The sequence below is a fragment of the Salvia hispanica genome, chromosome 3 (genome assembly GCF_029641045.1).
Source record: "Salvia hispanica isolate PSC_SH4W2 chromosome 3, Shi_PSC_v1, whole genome shotgun sequence".
In the NCBI taxonomy this organism is placed as follows: domain Eukaryota; kingdom Viridiplantae; phylum Streptophyta; class Magnoliopsida; order Lamiales; family Lamiaceae; genus Salvia; species Salvia hispanica.
The window spans coordinates 47,730,121-47,750,804 of NC_142694.1; the positions used below are offsets into that span (position 1 = coordinate 47,730,121).

Sequence of the window (20,684 nt, forward strand, 5' to 3'; positions counted from 1 at the left end):
TTAGTGACATTTTGTTACTTCGATCCATGTCACTATAATTACTGGTATTATGAGTTATCGATGATTGATGAAAAGTTATACTTACACTGTAAATATCAATATGAATTGAGTGGCTCGTTCAATCCTCAATATCAAATAGGTTATGACATGTTTATGTTTATTATTGTGTGATGTGGAGTAGTATATATATGTTTGAATGTCTGTATTAAATAATTCGATAAAAATAAATCATATTTGGATGATTCAATACGCATAAAAGTAGATGTAGAGTTTATCAATACATCTCGAACATGTATTACAGTGGCACCGCACGACGAAGGAAAGAGGAGAAGGCACACAGAGAAAAGACAGCATTGAGGAATGTTCGTCCGAGATGGAGAATCACTACAGTGACGTCGCACAGCCATTGAGGAGAGGGAGAGAGAATGCCGATGAAAAGGAACTCACTGAGACCAACAATAAGACACATGAGAATAAGGTGAAACAATCAAGGAATTGCTCAGTAGAGGGGGAGAGGAAGTACCCTCCGGACAATTCATCTCTTCCTCTTTTTCTCCACCACCTTTTCATTCTCCTTCTTACTGGCTGAAAAGTGTCTTCTTTCTGCTTCTTAATTTATCTTTTTGTTTCTTTTATCGTTGTGGCTTGCTCAAGTTGGATTGTCGAACTGGTCCGGCTAGCCAATTGTACGCCCCTTCTACCTGTGAGAACAGGTTAGTGGATCTAGTAAAGATTCGGCCTGATCAAGTCGACCTACTCCTACTCGAGTGAGATGAAAAGAAGAGTGCAGAAGCTTGTTTTCAAAACCTTAACCCACAATACTATTAACTAGTATAGGGAAGTAATGATCAATCCCACAGAGATGATGTGTTTAACATTTATTTTCGAGACACGGAATGGGAATGGCTGCGGCCATGCTTTGTAGGGGTGGGTTAAGTTAAACTATTGGACTCAGAAGATAATAACTAACTAAATTGATCAACTAGTGAAAACTTGACTAGTCTACTTGATCAACTTAACTGAACTTTCCATATTTGGACAAACAACATAAATGGGGGAAGTGTAGGATAAAGTACAAACTTTTTAACAACTTCATCTTCTTCACAAAATCAACATGGAAAACAGAGCAAATAACAGATTTGAGATGTTACGGAGTACGAAACATCAAAACAACTCATAAAATTAAATCTACACCCAAGATCTAAGTTACGACTACGTAAACAAGAAAACTAACTCATAATCATGCAGAAACGAAACATAAACTGCTAGTTCTACATCAAACTCTAATTAAAACTAAACTAAATCAAGACCAAGTGTGTGTGTGTGTGAAGAAAACAGGAAGATGAAGTGTAGAGAACTCCTAATTTCAGCTCTAGAAATAGAACTGGAAACTAATGAGCGTCGCGTTGGAAGCTGCCTTCTTCCTCCTTCTCTATGTCCATTTATAGGAACGCGTGAGGTCTGGATCCCTAAGGCATTTTTTACTGAAAAGTCTGTTGTGCCCTTTTCTCTTGGGGATTTTTCTTATACAGCACATCAGTCTTCGAATTGGTGTTCCTGCTGCATGTAATTTTATTCCAACTTGATCCATTTGCGCAGCAATTTGGCTCCTTCTCAAGATCCACTTAGAGGTGCCCACAGTTCAGGAACCAGCGGTTACGGTTCGTAACCGCCGGTTCCGGTTTTGGAAATTGTTGAACCGGAACAAAACCGCGAGGGTGTTTCGCGGTTACGGATCCGGTTCCAAAACCGCCGGTTTTGGTTTCGGTTTGAAACCGGCAGTTTTCCGGCAGTTTTTTTACGGCTCTTCACGGTTCTGAACCGCCGGTTTTTTGCGGTTCTGGCATGGTTTCATGGTTTTTCGGCATTTTTTCGCGGTTCCAGTTTGGAACTGTCCGGAACAAGCGGTTCCGGCACGGTTTCGGTTCAAAAATTTTGAACCTAAACCGAACCACGGTTCAAAAATCAATGGTTTCGGTTCAGGTAAATTCTCACGGTTTCGGTTTTAACCGCTGGTTCGGTAAACTTGGGCAGGTCTAGATCCACTCATCCGCTCAGTTGATCAGCTCAGTTCTCTGAAAATGGCGGATTTCACACACACCTGGCTCAAAATTGGTTGTTAGTTTACAGAATTTGATGTAGTTTTACTACAAAACACATGCATGAAACGAGCCTCATCACTAGCCGATCTCCTCACCACACCACTATTCACCACAGTCGCCTTCTCTTTATTCACCCAAATTATTTTCGATAGATCATAAACATTCTGGTCGCGCGGCTTGGAGAATGTCATCTCTTTGCCATTCTTGATTTTCTTCTCGAAATTCTTCTTCATCCTTCTGATTTTATCAAGGAGCTGTGTTCGGCTACCATCAACCTGCAGATCTTCCTTGACAAAAGAATGAAACATGTTTATATCTTGAGTTGGATCTGTTTTATGCTTAGCTAAGTAGTCGATCATCCCCTTCAAGATGACAATCTCGTCGTCCTCGCTCCAGATTCTCTGGAATAGGTTAGACTTCCTCTCGATGTCTCAGGCTCAGTGGACTTCTTGAGAGTATTTTTAACATTGCGTTTGTGAGAAAACCACATCAGCAGCATCATTCTGAAGTATTTTAACATCGTGTTTGGGAAAAACCACATCAGCAGCATCATAAGTATTTTTAAAACCGTGTTTAGGAGTAACATGATAGGTCTCGTTTTAGGCCTTGGTTACTGGTCTGTATAACGTGCTTAATTGGATAATATATGCAAAAAATAGTTGTTAAAGTTTGCAAGATGAGGTACTAGTCAGGAGGAAAGGGTCGGAAAAGATTCAAGTGAAAAGAACGCAAAAAACATGCTAAACTGGCCAGAATACACGCCATGAAGCTAGAGTGCAAAAGGGAGTGAATTGCTACAAAAGGATCTAGAAGGGGCAGAATCATAAACTCAAGAGAAGGAGTAGCCCTAGGGATTTGGGGAAGGAAACCCTATAAATAGAAGATCAACCTTGAAGAAACATTGTTCATGCTTAGACCGTTCCTAGCTTAAATTTACTGCATTTCTTTAGATAGGTCAGTAGTTGGTTTCACTTGAAGTTTTCGGCCACCCACCGGAAGAAGGAGTCCACCGTTTGTTCCAGCCAGTTCACCACCGTAGTTCAGAATTTCACTCAGCTTCCGAGGAGTCATCAACCATTTGCATGCTTTCTTTTAATGCTTTCTTAGTTTAAGTACTCCCTCCGTTCCATAGTAGTAGAGTCATTTTATCATTTTAGTACGTTCCATAGTAGTATAGTCATTTCTCTTTTTAATAAAATTCAATACATTTCTTCTCACTTACTTTACTCTCTCTTACTTTATTTTCTCTTCATCTTTGTACCTTTTTCATTCTCTATTATATTCCACAATTTACTTAACTCACTTAATACAATTTTTCTCAAATTGCGTGCCGGAAAAAATGTCTCCACTAGACCACTACTATTGAACGGAGGGAGTACTTGTTTTTACTCGCACCTGACTCGGATTCAACTTGAATGGAATGAAGTTTTTATGGTTGGATTTACATTTCAGCTTGCCTATTACGTACTTTCTGCCTTGTTAGATAGATCTAATAGTTTTACGTTGTATTATGTTGATCGAACATTTGAATATGCTATGGTTAAGTTAGATCTAGTGTTTCTTTGAGTTCTTCAAGGTTTCAATCGGTCGTCTTTTCTGAAAATACATAAATATGAGTTTTCCGCCACTTTCCATGTTAATTTGTTTGCATACCAGTTGGTTTCCACTTGATTCAGTTGCATGGGTTTAATGTCTTGCCTAGATCTGAGTATAGAGTCGTGATTTTGGGATAGATCTGAGTTGTTTGATTCTGATTTCAAGCAGTCATCTATGGAAGTTTAGTTTTCTGATCGTTTTTCGTTGCTTGATGAAGAAGAGAACGTTGTAATCTAGCCGGGGGACCACCTTTTTACTATAGTTGCTTTTTTATCTGGCTTGTCCTTTGTTTATTTTTAGCTTTTCTGCGCACCTAAGCAGTTAGTTAGTTAGTCAGTATGTTCCTTGATTCCCTTTACCTTTTGTCTATCCATTTAGGGTAAGTTTTCATTTTTCACATGCACACTAGTAGTCTAGCCTTCACCCTCACGTACACATCCGAACATTTAGTTACTTACTGGTCAGGATAGGTAGAGTCTCACTTTATTTTACGCCTAGGTAAAACTCAACCCCAAAAGCCAACCCTCCCAGAATGTCATCACAAGAGTATTAGCCTAAATCCATCTCTGTGGGATTGATCCATTGCTCTGCTATTTTACCCAATAGAAGTGGATTGAGGTTTTTGATAGTGAAGATAGGCACAAACCCAACGACACAACTAGGTCTAGGTAACCTCCTAGCCAGTTGGAACTTACATACACACACCTGCAGAGTCTAGCCTAACTACTTACTATCAAACGACATCAGCAGCATCAGATGAATTGGTGGTGTGGCTTGTTTTCACCAACGTGAAGCACGGCTTACTATTTTTCACAGGCTTCAGTTGAGGCTTTACCACTAGCTTCACCGCTAGTGGCCTTTGCATCAAATCGACATCAAAATCCGACTCAGTTTCAGATTCTTGGGGATCCAACTACAAGAAGACAGACAGTCTGATACAAGACCACTTTGGCATTTTCCACTTCTATTTTTTCTATTTTCTTTTTGGGGGGATTTTCCATAGAGTACCAGAGTGAATTTGAATCATCGTTTTTTTATTTTTGCTCTTTCAAGATGATTCCCAAAAAGAAAATGAAAAAAAAAACGAACAAGTAGGAAAGCTATAATTGTAAACCACGATCGAATTTATGGAAGCATTGGTTTATACATTTCTTCCTCTGATGAAGAGGAAAAAAGGGGCGGCAACAGTGGCCTCGCCATCGCAGATTGAGTGTGTTGGAGTTCCAATCCAGAGTCAGACTCTTCCTCGGAATCGACTTCATCGTCTTCTTTGCTAGAATCGGACATAGTCTCATGATTTCTTGACATTTTTTTCCAAAGGAAAAGTTTCTAGGGTTCGAACATAGGAAAGAACCAGTGGGAAGAGGTTGTCGTGAATGTAGTAGCCCGAGTCTCCGAGATGGAGATGCCAAAACGGAAAGAGTTCGTTGGTGGTCACAAATTGAGCGGCGAGGAAATATCCTCCGAACAATTCCTCTCTTCCTCTTCGAATATAGGAAATAACCAGTGGGAAGAGGTTGTCGTGAATGTAACAGCCCGAGTCTCCGAGATGAAGACGCCAAAATGGAAAGAGTTCGTTGGTGGTCACAAATTGAGCGGGGCCGCCCAACTGCCGTCAAGAGAAGAAACAGAAGAGTCCTCGGTTTGTTCGGCCGAGGGAAAGACGAAGTATTCAACCGAATAATCCCTCTCCAAATTTATGTAGGAGAAGAAAGTTAAAGATCACCAGAGTTGAAAAGGCAAGAAAGCTACAGTAGTGAAGCCATCACGTCACATCTAGAGAAGGCATATAGGAGCCGCTTCGGCAAGCAGCAGAAATCACAAGAGGCCGACGATTGAGAAACAAGCAGAAGCCCACCGAGAGAGGAGAAGCTACTACCGAAGAGGTGGCAGCCGTGAGAGGTTGCGAACTCACGTTATAATGGATGAAACGTTTGGCTGGAGGGGAGATATCAGCCACTACCAAAGATTCAATCTCCGAATCAAGGAGATAACTGCCGAGGTGGAAGGCATTGCTGCCAACGTCTGAACGGCGAGGGGGAGAGAGATAGTGTAGCCACACAACCGCTTTGAAGAGCTGGTAGGAATGGGGTGTCGTCGGGAGAACGTCGAGAACCCGCTGCCAAAAGACGATGTTGAAGGAACAACCGCCGGAAAAGGCAATGCCAATAAGAGAAGATGATGTCTTCTTAAATTAAATGGGAGAAGACCCAGAGATGGGGACGCACAATGGTTGTGAAGCATCGGCTGTTGAAGAATAAAAAAATCAGATTGAAGGAGTGACGAGAGAATTCTCACCATCGGGAAATGAGCGGACATCGGATGGGCGACCAAAAATATTGTTAGGGAAGAGTGACATAGGAAGTAGAGGCTCCACGAAGTTCGACGAGTTGGCGTAGCTTGAGAAAAAAAATGAAAATAGTGGCCTCATAGTTTGAGCTGGAATGTACCGAGAATGGTCTTAAATTGGCTACTAGATACGAGCAAAAATTGTCCAGATTAGCTCCTCAATAAGAGTCAAAACTGTCCAAGATAGCTCCTAGATACGAGCTAAAACTATCTAAATTGGCTCCTTGGCATGAGCTAAAACTGTCTAGATTGGCTCATTGAGAGCTAAAACTATCTAAGTGGCTCCTAATATGAGTAAAAACTGTTTAGACTAGCTCATGAACATGAGTAAAAACTGTCTAAATTGGCTCCTTGACAAAAGTTAAAACTGTTTAGAATGGCTTCGTGGCACGAGTTAAAAATGTCAACAGAAATTTGAAAAACTCTTTGGTACGAGTATAAACTATCAATGATGAACTGAAGATGCTCTATGATACGAGCATAAACTATCAACAAAAATTAAAGGACTACTTAATACGAGTATAAACAACTTATCAAAGTGAAGATCGTGCAAATTAAGTGTCGAAAAAACTCGATATTCAACTTGATGGGGAATGTTGGAATGGAGAAATCAATTAATTGAAAACAAGAAATCAAGAGATTAAGTTATGGCAAGAATAAAGAAGGAAATCAATTAAAGATTATGGAAAATCAAATAAAAAGGATATTAGTATAATTAGAATATATTTTCCATGTATAGCTAGATTTAGAGCCTATAAAAAGTTGTGTAACCATTGAGAAATTTAATTAAAGTCTAATACAATGTAGTCCATAAAGCTTTTAGAAGCAACAAAAGCAGTGACAGATCCAAACAATAAAACTTGTGGAGCGGACAATAATAAATTAAATATTGAATTACTTATTAAAAATACTCCATTCGTCCTTGAAAAGTACTACTCCCTCTGTCCCATAGAAATTGGCCCTTCAGGGTTGACACGTGTTTTAATGCGTAATTTGTGTAGTAAATGGTGGGCCCATAAATGAAAAAGTAAAATAGATGGAGAAAAAGGTTACCACAAATGGATATGGCCAATTTCTATGGGACGGACGAAAAAGGAAATATGGCCAATTTCGATGTGACGGGGGGAGTATTAACTATTTCATTACTAGTCCGCTCATGAAGAGTACTTCTATGAACTTTCTACTTTTGGAATAGTTAAATATCATATTAGCCTTATACATCATTTTGTTTACAACTTATATCGTTACACTGCGTTATACTATATAAACTACTAACGTGAAGCCCACACTCTACTAAAATTATTTACACCACCCTTTAGAGCATCCACAATGGCGGCGAGCGGGCCGGCTAGCCGATTCACGGCGCTGGCCGGTCCGCTCGCCAAACCATTGCAGTCGGCTAGCGCCAAATTGGCAAGAAAATAGGCGAGCGCTGGCTGATGCGCTCGCTGATTGGCTCGCTGCCATTGTAGGCTGGCGATCGGCGAGCGATCAGCCAGCTGTTTTTTTTTTTCCAAAACACTATATATACGCGATTCGAACGTCATTTTCATTTGCACCACTTGTTTTAACGAGTTTTCTCTCTCTCTGAATTTCTGTACAAGAGCAATATCGCGAAATAGAGAACAACAACGACTCTCCTCCAGTGACGAGTGGGTCTCAAACTCCCACGGTACACGTGGGAGGTGGATGGTGACCGATGGGTGGGTACTACAATATGTACCAATGACGGCAGATGATGGCCACTATGGCAGCCGGGCAGGCAGGGGATACCGGGCGGGCAGATGATGCCGGGGTGGGGGCCAGGATGGCAGGGGATGCAGCTCGGGATGCAGGGGATGCCGGGGGTGCAGCCCGCGGGGGGGGACAATGTCTATCGCCCCAGTCTTGACTTTTTGACTGCGTCTTCCCACACATCGACCCCAGTGGAAACTCAATTCACTAGAGATGACACTTTCTCCCTAGAGGAGTTGATGGTACTAGGCGTTCGATACGAACACAGTCCCATTCATACAAAGGGAGTAGGTCGGGGGCGAGGTCGGGGCGCACCAAAGAAGAAGAAGGGCAAGGGCAAAAAGGTGGTAAGCGAGTCGTCGCAGCCGGCTGATGACGACAGTGTACGGAGGAAGTGGACGAATGATGAGAAAGTCTCCAAGGCTTGGTTGTTTGTTTGTAATGATCCCCTCATTTTGAACAATCAGAGGATCGTCAACACGTGGGCTAAAATTGCAGCAGCCTACAAGAGGAATTGACCGCATGGGAAGGCATATAGCGGGGAGGAGTGTCGGATGGGGTGGGAGGGAATCAGGGCTGCGGTCTCCCGATTTGCGGGCTTGTACACCAACGCCCTCCGCATGAAGACCAGTGGCCAGACTGACGAGGACTGCAGGAGGATAGCGGAGAGAGCATTCCCCGTGCTGGGGTTGTATAAGGAATTCATCTACTGGAACTGCTATCTAGTGTTGATGGATTCCGAGAAGTTCCGGGCGGGTGTCGATGCTGGCTGGCCGAAGAAGCAGCGGTTGAACCTCGCCGGTGACCACAGCAGCAGCGGTGGCTCCCACGAGCTCCCCGACGATGTTCAGGAGTTCCCGACTCCCCATCCTATGGGGTGGGAGGGAATCAGGGCTGCGGTCTCCCGATTTGCGGGCTTGTACACCAACGCCCTCCGCATGAAGACCAGTGGCCAGACTGACGAGGACTGCAGGAGGATAGCGGAGAGAGCATTCCCCGTGCTAGGGCTGTATAAGGAATTCACCTACTGGAACTGCTATCTGGTGTTGATGGATTCCGAGAAGTTCCGAGCGGGTGTCGATGCTGGCTGGCCGAAGAAGCAGCGACAGAACCTCGCCGGTGACCACAGCAGCAGCGGTCGCTACCACGAGCTCCCCGACGATGTTCAGGAGTTCCCGACTCCCCATCCTTCGCTCGCCGCACTCGCCCGGTTGGTCAGAGGAGGGCGCAACGGGCAGCCAGGGGCAGCGTCTGGGGGTTCGAGGAGGTCCAGTCGGCATCCCCCTCCCCCCCACCCGTGGTAAGTCGCCAGCCGAGCTTGCCCGCATCGGGCGTCAAGCGACGCAGCTGAGAATGCATAAGATCATAGGTGAATGGAGGGCGGCAACTGACCCCGTGGAGAAGAGTTTTCTTCATGACCTCCTCGAGAGTATGCGGGTCGATTTGGCGGCCGCCACGACAAAGGCGGGGGGCTCAGATGTGGCAGATTTGGGGGTCCCGGGTAGCGGCGAGGACGACAAGGAGTAGAGTGAGCGGGGGGCTCGTGTGTGGAAGCTCGGTTTTTTTTATTACGTAATTTTTTTTAATTAATGTACTTTTTTTTATTTAAATGAAATTAATGAATTTTCCCGTATATGTGTCGTAAATTTAATTCCGTAAATTTAGTTGTTTTTTTAATTTTGATTGTTATGGCTAGCCTATTGCTTGTCCTGATGATGTGTCAGGAGGAATTTTAGTGCTGATGATGTGATAGGAGGAGTTTGTGGCTAGCCTAAACCCACCATCATTAAAATTTGTGTCAAACTAAATATTCATATTTTTCAAGCATCGATAGGTACAATTTCTCAAAAATGAAATCTGCTCCACTCCGACAGATTCTGCGCTCCACTCCAATTCATTCAAAATTCTCACACCACAAATCATTTCCAATTGGGGGCGGCTTCTGCAGCTGATTCTGGGGAGAAATTATGTTTGTGAAACAAGAAATTGTAAAAACATTGGGGCTGAATTTGGGTTTTTTATCGGTGGATGTGGAAAATGAAATCCTAAATTTGCAGAGAAATGAGGAATTTCTCAACAATAAATACACGAATGCTTGCGGAAAATTGGAGTCAAAATATTCACAAGAAAGAAAGAAATGACATTGAATAGTGGAAGAATGTGAAATTGTTGTTTATTGAAGAGGAGATAATCGCCAATCTCAAGGTTTAAGAAGATGGGTTAGGGAGGGAACCAAATTTTTTCTCGACGTCGTAAGATGATTTTTCTCCGACAAAGATGTTGGATTTGTTCGAATCGCTGGGGCATACGGGAACCAAAATTTCTTACTTGGGCCAAAGGGTTAGTTTAGTGGTAAATAATTATTGGGAGGGGTAAAATGATGAGAATATAAAAAAGTGAAAAACACTTATTTTGAAAAATTTGTATGTCTTAGACCTATACACCGAAAGATATGCGAATTTAATCCTTAATATCTAAAGGTCAGTGAAGTAAGATCCCTATTCCGAAATCTCTCTTTTTTGAGAGGCTAAATATTCGAAGCAATAGTGAAATTATCAATAGTTTGATACCAGTTCCCCATGATTAAATACATAGTACTACTACGTATAAAATAAAAAAATATCGAGCTTCCAAATAGTAAAGATTAAGTACACATGAAAGTAATATAAAATAAAATAATCTAGCTTCCAAGTAGTTAAGATAAAGTAATAACTTAGCTTCCAAATAGTTAAATGCATTTGCACATCATAAAAGATTTTACGGTAAGGTCGATGTAATTTATTTACGAGCAAACATAAAAACATTTCTATCTATTTAATTTTGTTTTTCCTTTTTGTACTACCAACTACTACTACTCGAACTCGACAAAGCATCTGAATTGCTGCCGTCTACATTGTTCTGATTTGTCTGGTTATTTTCTCGTCTTTCATATCACTTGAGATGCTGTTGATCGAGTAAATGCACCTTTAGTTGATTCCATTATTTTCTTACAATTCCTAAGTTTCATTCACAAAGATTTTATAATCCTTCCAAATCTACGCCATTACGAATTCGTTTTCATTAAAATCTGAATTAATTTTCAATCAACTATCAATAAATGATTATGGCCAATCGACTGTAATCCGTAATACATAGGAATGAAAATACGAAGAAATGGAAGTGTAAAAAATTCAATTTATTTGTATTATAAATTAAAGAAAAAAAAGAATTTCGTCTATTTAAGAAACATGTCTCATCTATTTTACAGTAAATGGCATATATTTTGCTAAGATATGTAAAAAAACATGGATTATATTCCAGATTCGAAATCATAAGTATCTTACCTTTGTATTTATTAATTTATATATTACGAAAGAAAGATTCTTAAAAAATAACTATAACCAATTCCATTTTTTCTCATATATTGTGAAGTTGGACAAATTTTGATAATTATGATCATAATTTTCGTAAATTCAAATTCCATTATTGCCATGAAATTTAAATATTCAACTTTAGATATCAAATTGTCTAGTCATATCGATGTACCCAAATAGTCACATAAATGACACTGAGAAATGAGATAGGAATCCAATCTAGCTTCTCAGTATCATCGCTTAATTTTTTATTCTGACACCCATATCAAATTTTGAGCATCATATTTCTAACTTTTGATCAACAATTTGAATACTTATTATTGCACGTTAGCAACAAAATGTTAGTATAACTTATAAGTCACAACGTATCAATTTTTTGGTGTAAATTCAATTTCAATTATGGGCAAAATTTGGATTTAGAAAAATTATAGAAATATATAATAATTTGTGTAATTTGTCACCAATTTTATAATGTATGGAAAATCAAAATTAATTTGTGTAACTAGAATGTACTCCTATGAATTTTCAGCCAATCAGTCCTAACAATTAATTCTAATAAATTGATATAAATAAAATTTATGCTACTAGGTGATATTCCTAGCATTAGTTATAAGTGGTTGTGATTGCCTACAGACTTGGACAAGCTAGTTTTGGACTTTTGGGTAATTAAAATCGACGCCTGTTGTATACATCCAAGCTAGAAAAGGTGAAACATATGTGTTGCCTGTGTGTACTCAATTAGCTAGAAACTAGCTTCCACACACTTTAATACAATTAATGTCTTATTAGTAGTATAGGATCCAAAGTATGATTACGTTGACAGCTAGATAGCAATTTTTTTTTTTTTTTTTACCGTTGTTCCTAGCAAATTACTTCGTCCGTCCTACAATCCTAGCAAATTACTTCATCCGTTCTACCATAAAAATCATATTTTATTTTTACAATAAATAATAAATAGATATTATATTCTAGTAACTCACTACACTCAAATTTAATTATAAATCAATATAAAAAGTGAATTCCATATTCTACTATTTTTTACATTTTTTTAAAAGTCGTGAGTACACCAAACATAACTTCAATTGTAAGACGGATGAGTAATAAACAATCAACAACAAACGTTGATTTCGATAATACTTGAAATTAAATATTGGACATTGCTGACAAAACTCAGTAAAATATTCATGTTGTTGTTTCTACATAGAAAAGGATTATCCTAAACTGCATATGCCTTTCTCAAGCGGCGCTAAGGACAATACGTAGATGACATCTGTTTCTAGATACTTATTGCTTTGTAGTGGAACCATGTTTAACTATGGACAAATGTGATCTGCTACATTAAAAAATGGATGATATAAATTTTGTTAATTTCATGTGCATTATATATACATGAACATGCACCACATGGGTAAAAATATTTGATTAACAGTTGAGTTGTTATTTAATTGCAATGGATTTTATGTATGCAAATTTTTACTAAAATATATAAGGGGTTGTTCAAATGTCGACATTATATCTTATGATTGAATCATATGTACCATATTTGGTTTATAAGATTGAAATCAAAACTTAATTCTATATAAATAATTATGTAATAATGAGTTATGATAACTGAACGACAATTAGTATATTTTTCCGTAGCTAAACATACGTTATAGAGTAAAGGCTAAACTTGGTCCTGAACATATGACCATTTTACGTTTTTGGTACTAAACATTATCTTTGGATTTTTTGGTCCTGCACATTTCAATTCGAATCACAATTGGTACTGCACATTTCAAATCGGATCACAATTGGTTCTCCCGTCAACATTTCCGTTAAAGACTAACGGTCAACGGGTTTAATCCCGATTTTGACCAAATTTAATTTTTAATTATGATTTTTTACTACTTGCAGAGAAAATTAAAGCACTAATTAGGAAGTAAAAAATTAGAATTAAAAGTTTAATTTGGTCAAAATCGGGATTAAACCCGTTGACCATTAGTTTTTAACGAAAATGTTGACGGGAGGACCAAAATGAGCAAATTTCCATAAAGATAATGTTTATGACCAAAAACATAAAAATAACCATATGTTCAAGACCAATTTTGATATTTTACTCTGCGTCGTACTACTATACATTGAATTTAAACATTATAACAGGAATTTGTGAGACATAGCTGATGTCATCCCATGGGAAGGTTGTATATATGTAAGTAGAGTTTGAGTTGTTGAGTTATCCCCGAAGAAGAGTGAGAGTCATTAATATTAATGGAAGAGGTAAACAACAGGTTCGTAGCAATAAAGGGCCACATAAATGGTGCTCCAGCTGAATCCGATTTCGAAATCAAGAGCGAAACAATATGTCTGTCGCTAAAGGCAAACGAAGTAGAGGTGATCGTGAAGAATGTGTATGTGTCCGTGGATCCATACCAGCTGAATCGCATGAAATCCCAGAGCTCCTCCCAGGGCACAATCAACTTCGCCTCCTCAATCTCTCCCGGCCATGTAAGTAGTAAGTAATTCATATTTTTACAAGAATTTATAATTTCCTCTTAATTTGATTGACTGTGGGGCCCGGCAGGCCATCGATACATACGGTGTGGGTCGGGTGGTGGCGTCGGGGCGGGCGGATTTGGAGAAGGGGGAGCTTGTGGTTGGGCTTCTTACATGGGGAGAGTACACACTTGCAGAGCCAGGGAGACTCTTGAATAAATTGGACGCCATGGGGCAGGACTTGCCTCACCATGTTGGCGCTTTGGGTAACTTTTTCATACCAAATGTTTCAAAGTAATTTTTTATTCATATTTCAATTTGTGAATGTGTTTGTTTGGTGCAGGATTTAGTGGACTAACGGCGTACGGAGGGTTTTATCAAGTATGCAAGCCGAAGAAGGGAGAGAGCGTGTTTGTGTCAGCGGCTTCGGGCTCTGTGGGAAGTCTGGTCGGACAGTATGCGAAGCTATTTGGCTGCCGTGTCGTTGGCTGTGCCGGTTCTCAAAAAAAGGTCCCAATTAACAATTAATTTTACAACTCTTATTTTTTTGTCTCACCACAAAATTTGCAGGACTTCACACATGGCTCTCTATTCGGTTCATTTGGCCGTATAAAATTAATAAGTTTCAAGGTCCTAATTAATAGCTAGAAATGTGTATTTAATTAGGATACTTGCTATGCAGGTTGATTTACTTAAGGAAAAGCTTGGTTTTGATGATGCTTTCAACTACAAGGAAGAGACCGATCTCAAATCCGCTCTCAAAAGGTCATTATTTTTCATTCCTATAATTAATATTTACATTATACATCCAAAATATTTTTTAATAATAAATTAAATCGTAACAATAAAAAAACGAGCAAGTAATCATGTTTTATTTTATAATACAACTAGATTTTGCATCCTAGCTGTAAATGCAATTTGAATTTTGTATGGGAATCTTCTACACCTAAGTCGAGCAGATTCCGTAACCAAATGCTTTGGATTTAGCGTGCGTTTACAAAAATTCTAAACAAAAGCGTTGGTTCTAACTAATTTGTCAATTAAAAAAGACGAACAATTTGAAATGTCGCGTGGACTTTATACATGTACGACAATATCACACGTTTAATTTTGTGAATTTTTTCTTCGATTTTAATTTTTTGTATGCCTAAATATAATTTATAATAGGTACTTCCCGGATGGAATGGACATATATTTCGACAACGTGGGCGGGAAGATGCTGGAGGCCGCGGTGGCGAACATGAAGCAGTTCGGGCGGGTGGCAGTGTGTGGCGTGATCTCTGAGTATACTGGCAGCGGTAAGAGGGCGGCTCTGGATATGCTGGACGTGGTATACAAGAGGATCACCATTCAAGGATTTTTAGCTGCCGATTACTTGAAATGCTACGCCGATTTCATGAAGACCACCACCGACCACCTCCGCACCGGAAAAATGCACTCTCTTTGCGACATCTCGCATGGCGTCGAGAGTGTCCCGGCTGCTTTCATCGGCTTGTTTTCTGGTGAAAATATTGGAAAAAAGATTGTCCAAATTGCAGATTAATGATTTTCCAATGATAACAATATAGAGGAATGCGTATCTAGTCATGGATCATTTTATGACCGAATTATTCTATTTAATAAAGCTTGAAATTTGATGATTCCATAAGTTAGAATTTAGAAATGTTTATCATTCAAAATATTTACGCCAATCCAATTTGCCTAGTTATTGCATTTTTAATGCTCGACCATCTGAAGTTGAACACTTGAACTTGACACATTACTAATTTATTGTGAAAAATTTGGCCCAACCTGCATTAATTGGCTGACCCAATTAATTAGTGATCTCGGCCCAATCTCATGCATGGCCCGAAACTACCAATCTAGCATTCCATCCGTTCCTTAAAAAATAAACTTTTGAAAGGATACATGTTTAAATGCACAATTAATAAAAGAGAAAGAAAAAAAATGTTTAAATGCACAATTAATAAAAGAGAAAGAAAAAAAAGTAGTGAAAGTAGTTCTATTGGGCTTCATTATATCCTAAAAATTAAAAATATTTGAAAGCCCAACAATCTAGTAAATAATGGCCCAAAATTATAAGCCCAAAATAGCTTCTTCCTTAATTCAATCTTTAAATTTCAAATCTCAGATATATTGGGCTCGAGCCACCGCTGGAGCGGTGGTTGGCTCAAAGTAATTCTGCCGCTATTATAAGTCAAATGCCCAAATTACGTCATACGCAAATCAGGGTATTACTCCCTCCGTCCCTCTATAGTAGAGATATTTCTTTTTATTTCACACGAGATTTAAAAAAAATTATTTTAAATGAGTTAAGTAAAAAGAGATTAAAGTACTTTTTGCCAAAAAAAAGAAGAAATGACTCAGCTATAGTGGGATCCAAAAAAGAATACGACTCAACTACAGAGGGACGGAGGGAATACATCATAACTGAATGTTGTATTAATTGATATAATTATCACTGTTACAATTAGTTAAATTCGAATCTCACTTGACATCAACAACCCTAGCAGCTTGATATCACACTTCTGTACTCCTTTCCCATAGAAATAGAACATATTTCTTTTTTCGTCTGTCATACAAATAGATCATATCCATTTATGACAATCTTTTTCTCGTCTCTTTTACTTTATTATTATGGGTCCCACTATCCACTGCAAAATTTTAACTACTTTTTATCATTCTCTCTTACTTTATCAATTATACCTTAAAACCTGTGCCCGTATACGTGCATATCAAATGGTGTATTTCTATGAGATGGAGGGAGTATTTAATTTAGTCTTAAGCAATAAAATGTTGATTATATTTGAATAAACCTATATGTATGGGAAGATTCAAATTAGTGTTATTAATAAATGGACAAAAATTTAAAGATAATATGATTAATATTTAGTCTTGAAGTACTATAAATCTACAATAAAATTTAAATATGACTGTATGTATGTTGAGATTCAAAATAATCCATTTAATATTGATTAATGGGACAGAAATTTAAAGCCCGTGTCATATTGGACTTGAACTCAGTTGTGCAATTTACTGCACATTTTATTTTTTCCCCTCATGCATCAATTATTTTCCACGTTCCATGCAGTGAACAAAAGTCTAACTGTTAGGAAGGGGACTGATAAAAGGGGAAGTTTAAGTTTATAAATCTTTTAAATTTTGGTTGGAATTGAAAAGTGATTTCTTTACATTAATTAAAGTAATTTTAGTGAAATTGGAATATCCTAAAAAAGGAATAAAACACTAATTTTGTGAAGCAGCAGATGAAATTAATTCAACAACTGTTGAGCTCATGTAAGGATATTTTATAGAGCAACAAAGCTCTCATCATTTCAACACACAAATGATTTTACAGTGATGCATGGATTCCAAAAAAGCAGACGAAAATTAAGTAACAGTGCTGAAAAAAACAACAGATACATTCATTCATATGTTTCTTTAACTGCACTAGCACTTGTCTTCACCGTTGGCCTCCATTTGCGGCGAAGGCTTAACCTTATCCGGCTTGTACCACGCCGCGCAAATCAGATATATACCAAGGTTAACCACCCCGAGAATGGCCAGGAGCCCGTAGAAGCAGTCCAGGCGCCCGTAGTTTATGTTGTCCGCGAGCCACCCCTGGCCCCCGTTGCTCGTGGTGACCTTCTTGATTACGGATACCAGGAAGCTGCTGACGAAGAAGCCGAGGGAGAGGGTGGTCAGGAAGAGGCCTGTGCTCATTGTCTTCATGCCTTTGGGGGATTGCGTGATGAAGAAATCGAGCTGGCCTGTGTAGATGAACGCCTCGCCCGCGCCCACTAGGAAGAACTGCGGGATGAGGAGGAAGACGCTTATGGGGAGAGCCGTGGATGCGCGGCTGAATGATTTTGCCACCGAGAGCCTTTTCATCTCGGCCGCGGCGGCTACCCCCATTCCGATTGTTGATAGCACTAGCCCGATGGCGATCCTTTGCAGGCTGGTGAAACCTGAATGACAAAATAGGACTCGGTAAATATTTTGCTAGAATTTATATAAGGTCTCTTAAGAGGTGAGTAACGCATTTCTGACAGTAATAAATTAAATTAATTACGAATACATGTAATTAAGTAATGGTACCTTGTTTGCCTCTCCATTTCTTCCAAAGTGGCATGATGAGGCGGTCGTAGACGGCCAAGGTGAGGAGAATGGCAGCGACAAAGAAGACCGTGAGTGAGCCGGCCGGAATTTGAAAATTGCCGATGGAGCGGTCCATGGTCGACGCCTGCTCCACCGAAAACGTGATCATTTGCGCGTAAGTCGTCCAGAATATTATGGTGGTCGCCCATATCGGTAGCAATCTCCCCATCATCTTCACTTCCTCCACCTTCGTCACCGAGCAAAGCTTCCATGGATTCGGCCCCGCTGTCGAACCGTTCAGATCTCCTTCCGCTACTATAGCCGCCTTGTCCAAGAATCTAGAGCGTCACAGAAAAACAAAAGATTAACATGCTGGTACTTAATTGACAATAGTGCCCTCAACTTAAGGGCACTTTTATCTGCGTCCTCAATTTTGGTCATTTTATTTTGAATTTCAAAATAAGTAACTGCGAATTTTGTGTCCTTATAAGATAAGTTTGTTGTAATGAATATATACCGGAATTGGTCAGTGTGGTGGATTCTAGAAGCTTCCGGTGTGTCTTCATAGAGCATCCCGACGTCATAAGGAAGGTTCATCTTGCGCTTACTCATGGCGGCGGCAATGACCTGGAAGATCTGGATCATGGGGCTACCGGAGCTCTTCTTGTACCTGTAACGCTTAGTCCCAGAAAGGAATATGAAAATGGCGATGAGCATGGCGATGGAACAGATCCCGTAGGCCAAGCTCCGGCCGACTTCGTCTTGGAGGTAGACGAGGACGGTGACGGCTGTGAGAGTGCCGATACTAATGAAGAAGAAGAATCTGTTGAAGAAGTAGGCCATCTGGGCCTTTTCCTTCTCATCTTTCTCGTCGAACTGGTCTGTTCCGAAACCCGAGATGCTCGACTTGAGGCCACCCGTGCCAAGTGCTATCAGATACAATGCCAGGTAGAGCACTGCCATCTGTAGCCCGTTGGCTTCCTTGCATTCCGCGCTGTGCCGGTTGCAAGGAGGTGGCCGGAGCTGCGGAAGCTCGGTCACTATGGCCAACATGCCAGTTCCCTGCATTAATTGTCGCATTTAGATCAAGAAATTTGGTCAAATTTTAGTTATTTGTAAATGAAATACTACTAAATTATGTTCCAATTTTGACTCAACTATTTTATTCATGTACTACCAAACAAAAATATAAATATAATTATTTAAATGACTATTTATTCCTTTACATATTTTTCTGGGTGGATAAAATTGCATATGGTAATTGTTGTTTACTAAAAATGGATTAAAACTTTGATAATTTCTATGATTATGAGGCTCACCAGCGTCTGCACGACCGCGAAAATTCCAATGGTTTTGTAGCGTCCGAGGAAAGAATCCGCGAGAAATCCACCCAATAAGCAGAGGAGGAAACAAGTGCCCATGAAGTCGGTGACGATGTTGGCGGAGGTAGAGCTCGGCAGATGCATCACTCCCCCCAAGTAGGTCACCAGGTTCACTGCTATTCCCATCGTCGAAAGCCTCTCAACGATTTCGATCCCTGCACAATCAATTTCACTTGATCAATTTTTTTTACAATGTTGCGTGGTGCCATAAAATTTTACTTAATTCATTTTTGACAATTTGTTATTAACCATGTAGTTATTCTACAAAAATAACTATAACAATAACTCATATCGGTGTAAAGAGAGAGCTGATGCAAACTCTAGAAGCTCCGTAAACAAAAATTCAAATCAACATATCGCATGTGTTATGTGGTGGTCCCAGAGTATTTCAGATAGCTGCTTGAGAACTTTGTGACCATATTCTTTTAACTTTTAATGGTCCTAAAGATGAGGGAATTCTCTTTAACTTTTGTTTTCTGTGTAAGAGATATATGCAATGGACAGTTTGGTGGACCTGGAAACTATATTATATCCATTTGTCTGGAAATAATGCTTTTAACTCCACTCTAAAGAGAATCAAAGAAATACTATAATACTTCTAATTTATTCCTGAATCATGTCAAGTATATTCATTTTCAGGTGACACATGTTTTTTTGGTATATGCATGGTATCAATCTGTTTATATGCCTAAGCATCCAAACATATATAGTAGTAACATATATTTATATAAATAACAACCTAAATATTTATGCATGTGTATAAATCAAAGAAAAATGAACAAACCTAGGATAAGTGCAGCCGGGATCCAGCCACCGGTTTTGGACCTTTCGGCCGGGCAGCCCTTGTAGTCCACCGCATCTGAAACCGTCAAGCTTAATTTCTCATCCTGCAATACCAAGCAAAATCGATCGTCAAATCCATAACTAATAACAACCAATTGGTTGGGGTTTCGAGTCACCATAGAGAAGAAATGGAGTACTACTATTTTTATCGTAATTCAACTAACCATTCCTCGTTGTTGATTCGGTTTCTCTGTTGAAATAGTTGCTAGATAAAGAAGAAAAGGAGAGGTAAAGTGATCTCTAGGAGTTATGTATGGAATTTGTGTTTGGGAATGTAATGTTAGGAAAGGTATATATAGAGCAAGATGATGGGAACAAAATGGCCTTCCAAGACCAGGTTGAGACAGATCATTGGATGGATGGGATTAGGCCAATCCCATTTTTAGATGTGGAAGGTTCTAGGGTTACTGTTGTAGGGTTATCTTTTTAAATTTTTCCTGTTTCTGGAGATATTTGTGAAATGAAATTGAGAATATAATAGAGAAAAAGTGATGTTGATATATTGAAGTGGAAGGTAGAGATGGGAATGCCGAACATGGAATGGTAATGGGAGCTGGTTTAATTCACTGTCACATATTCCATAATAATAATAATAATAATTGGATTTGTATATATGCATGAATTTTATGTGTGCCAGATTAGAGAATGCATGTGGTGAAAGAAAGTGGTTTTGGTACCCCACTTATGTATATGGTTATAACTTATGGGCAAAAAGATAGCAATTGGTAATCTAGTAACGAGCTGGATGGATC

General features: G+C 39.3%; 3 protein-coding genes across 3 annotated transcripts; 1 reads left to right on the forward strand and 2 right to left on the reverse strand.

Annotated features, from left to right (window-relative positions):
• Positions 1 to 535: 535 nt before the first annotated feature.
• LOC148930989 (uncharacterized) lies at positions 536 to 5,006 on the reverse strand. The gene is made up of 4 exons (XM_089066676.1): positions 4,845 to 5,006; positions 4,438 to 4,575; positions 2,182 to 2,518; positions 536 to 585 (listed from the first exon to the last, which is right to left on the reverse strand). Exons 1-4 carry the CDS (start codon positions 5,004 to 5,006, stop codon positions 536 to 538), a joined length of 687 nt encoding a protein of 228 aa, XP_088922802.1.
• Positions 5,007 to 13,323: 8,317 nt separating this feature from the next.
• LOC125212038 (2-alkenal reductase (NADP(+)-dependent)-like) lies at positions 13,324 to 15,257 on the forward strand. Its single transcript, XM_048112052.2, has 5 exons — positions 13,324 to 13,621; positions 13,698 to 13,875; positions 13,953 to 14,119; positions 14,292 to 14,374; positions 14,777 to 15,257. The coding sequence occupies exons 1-5, from the start codon at positions 13,385 to 13,387 to the stop codon at positions 15,150 to 15,152; spliced, it is 1,041 nt and encodes a 346-aa protein (XP_047968009.1). The 5' UTR covers positions 13,324 to 13,384; the 3' UTR covers positions 15,153 to 15,257.
• Positions 15,258 to 16,896: 1,639 nt separating this feature from the next.
• LOC125216835 (Major facilitator superfamily protein) lies at positions 16,897 to 20,242 on the reverse strand. The gene is made up of 6 exons (XM_048118612.2): positions 20,097 to 20,242; positions 19,874 to 19,976; positions 19,027 to 19,244; positions 18,225 to 18,769; positions 17,708 to 18,045; positions 16,897 to 17,577 (listed from the first exon to the last, which is right to left on the reverse strand). The coding sequence occupies exons 1-6, from the start codon at positions 20,097 to 20,099 to the stop codon at positions 17,060 to 17,062; spliced, it is 1,725 nt and encodes a 574-aa protein (XP_047974569.1). The 5' UTR covers positions 20,100 to 20,242; the 3' UTR covers positions 16,897 to 17,059.
• Between the last annotated feature and the right edge of the window lie 442 nt (positions 20,243 to 20,684).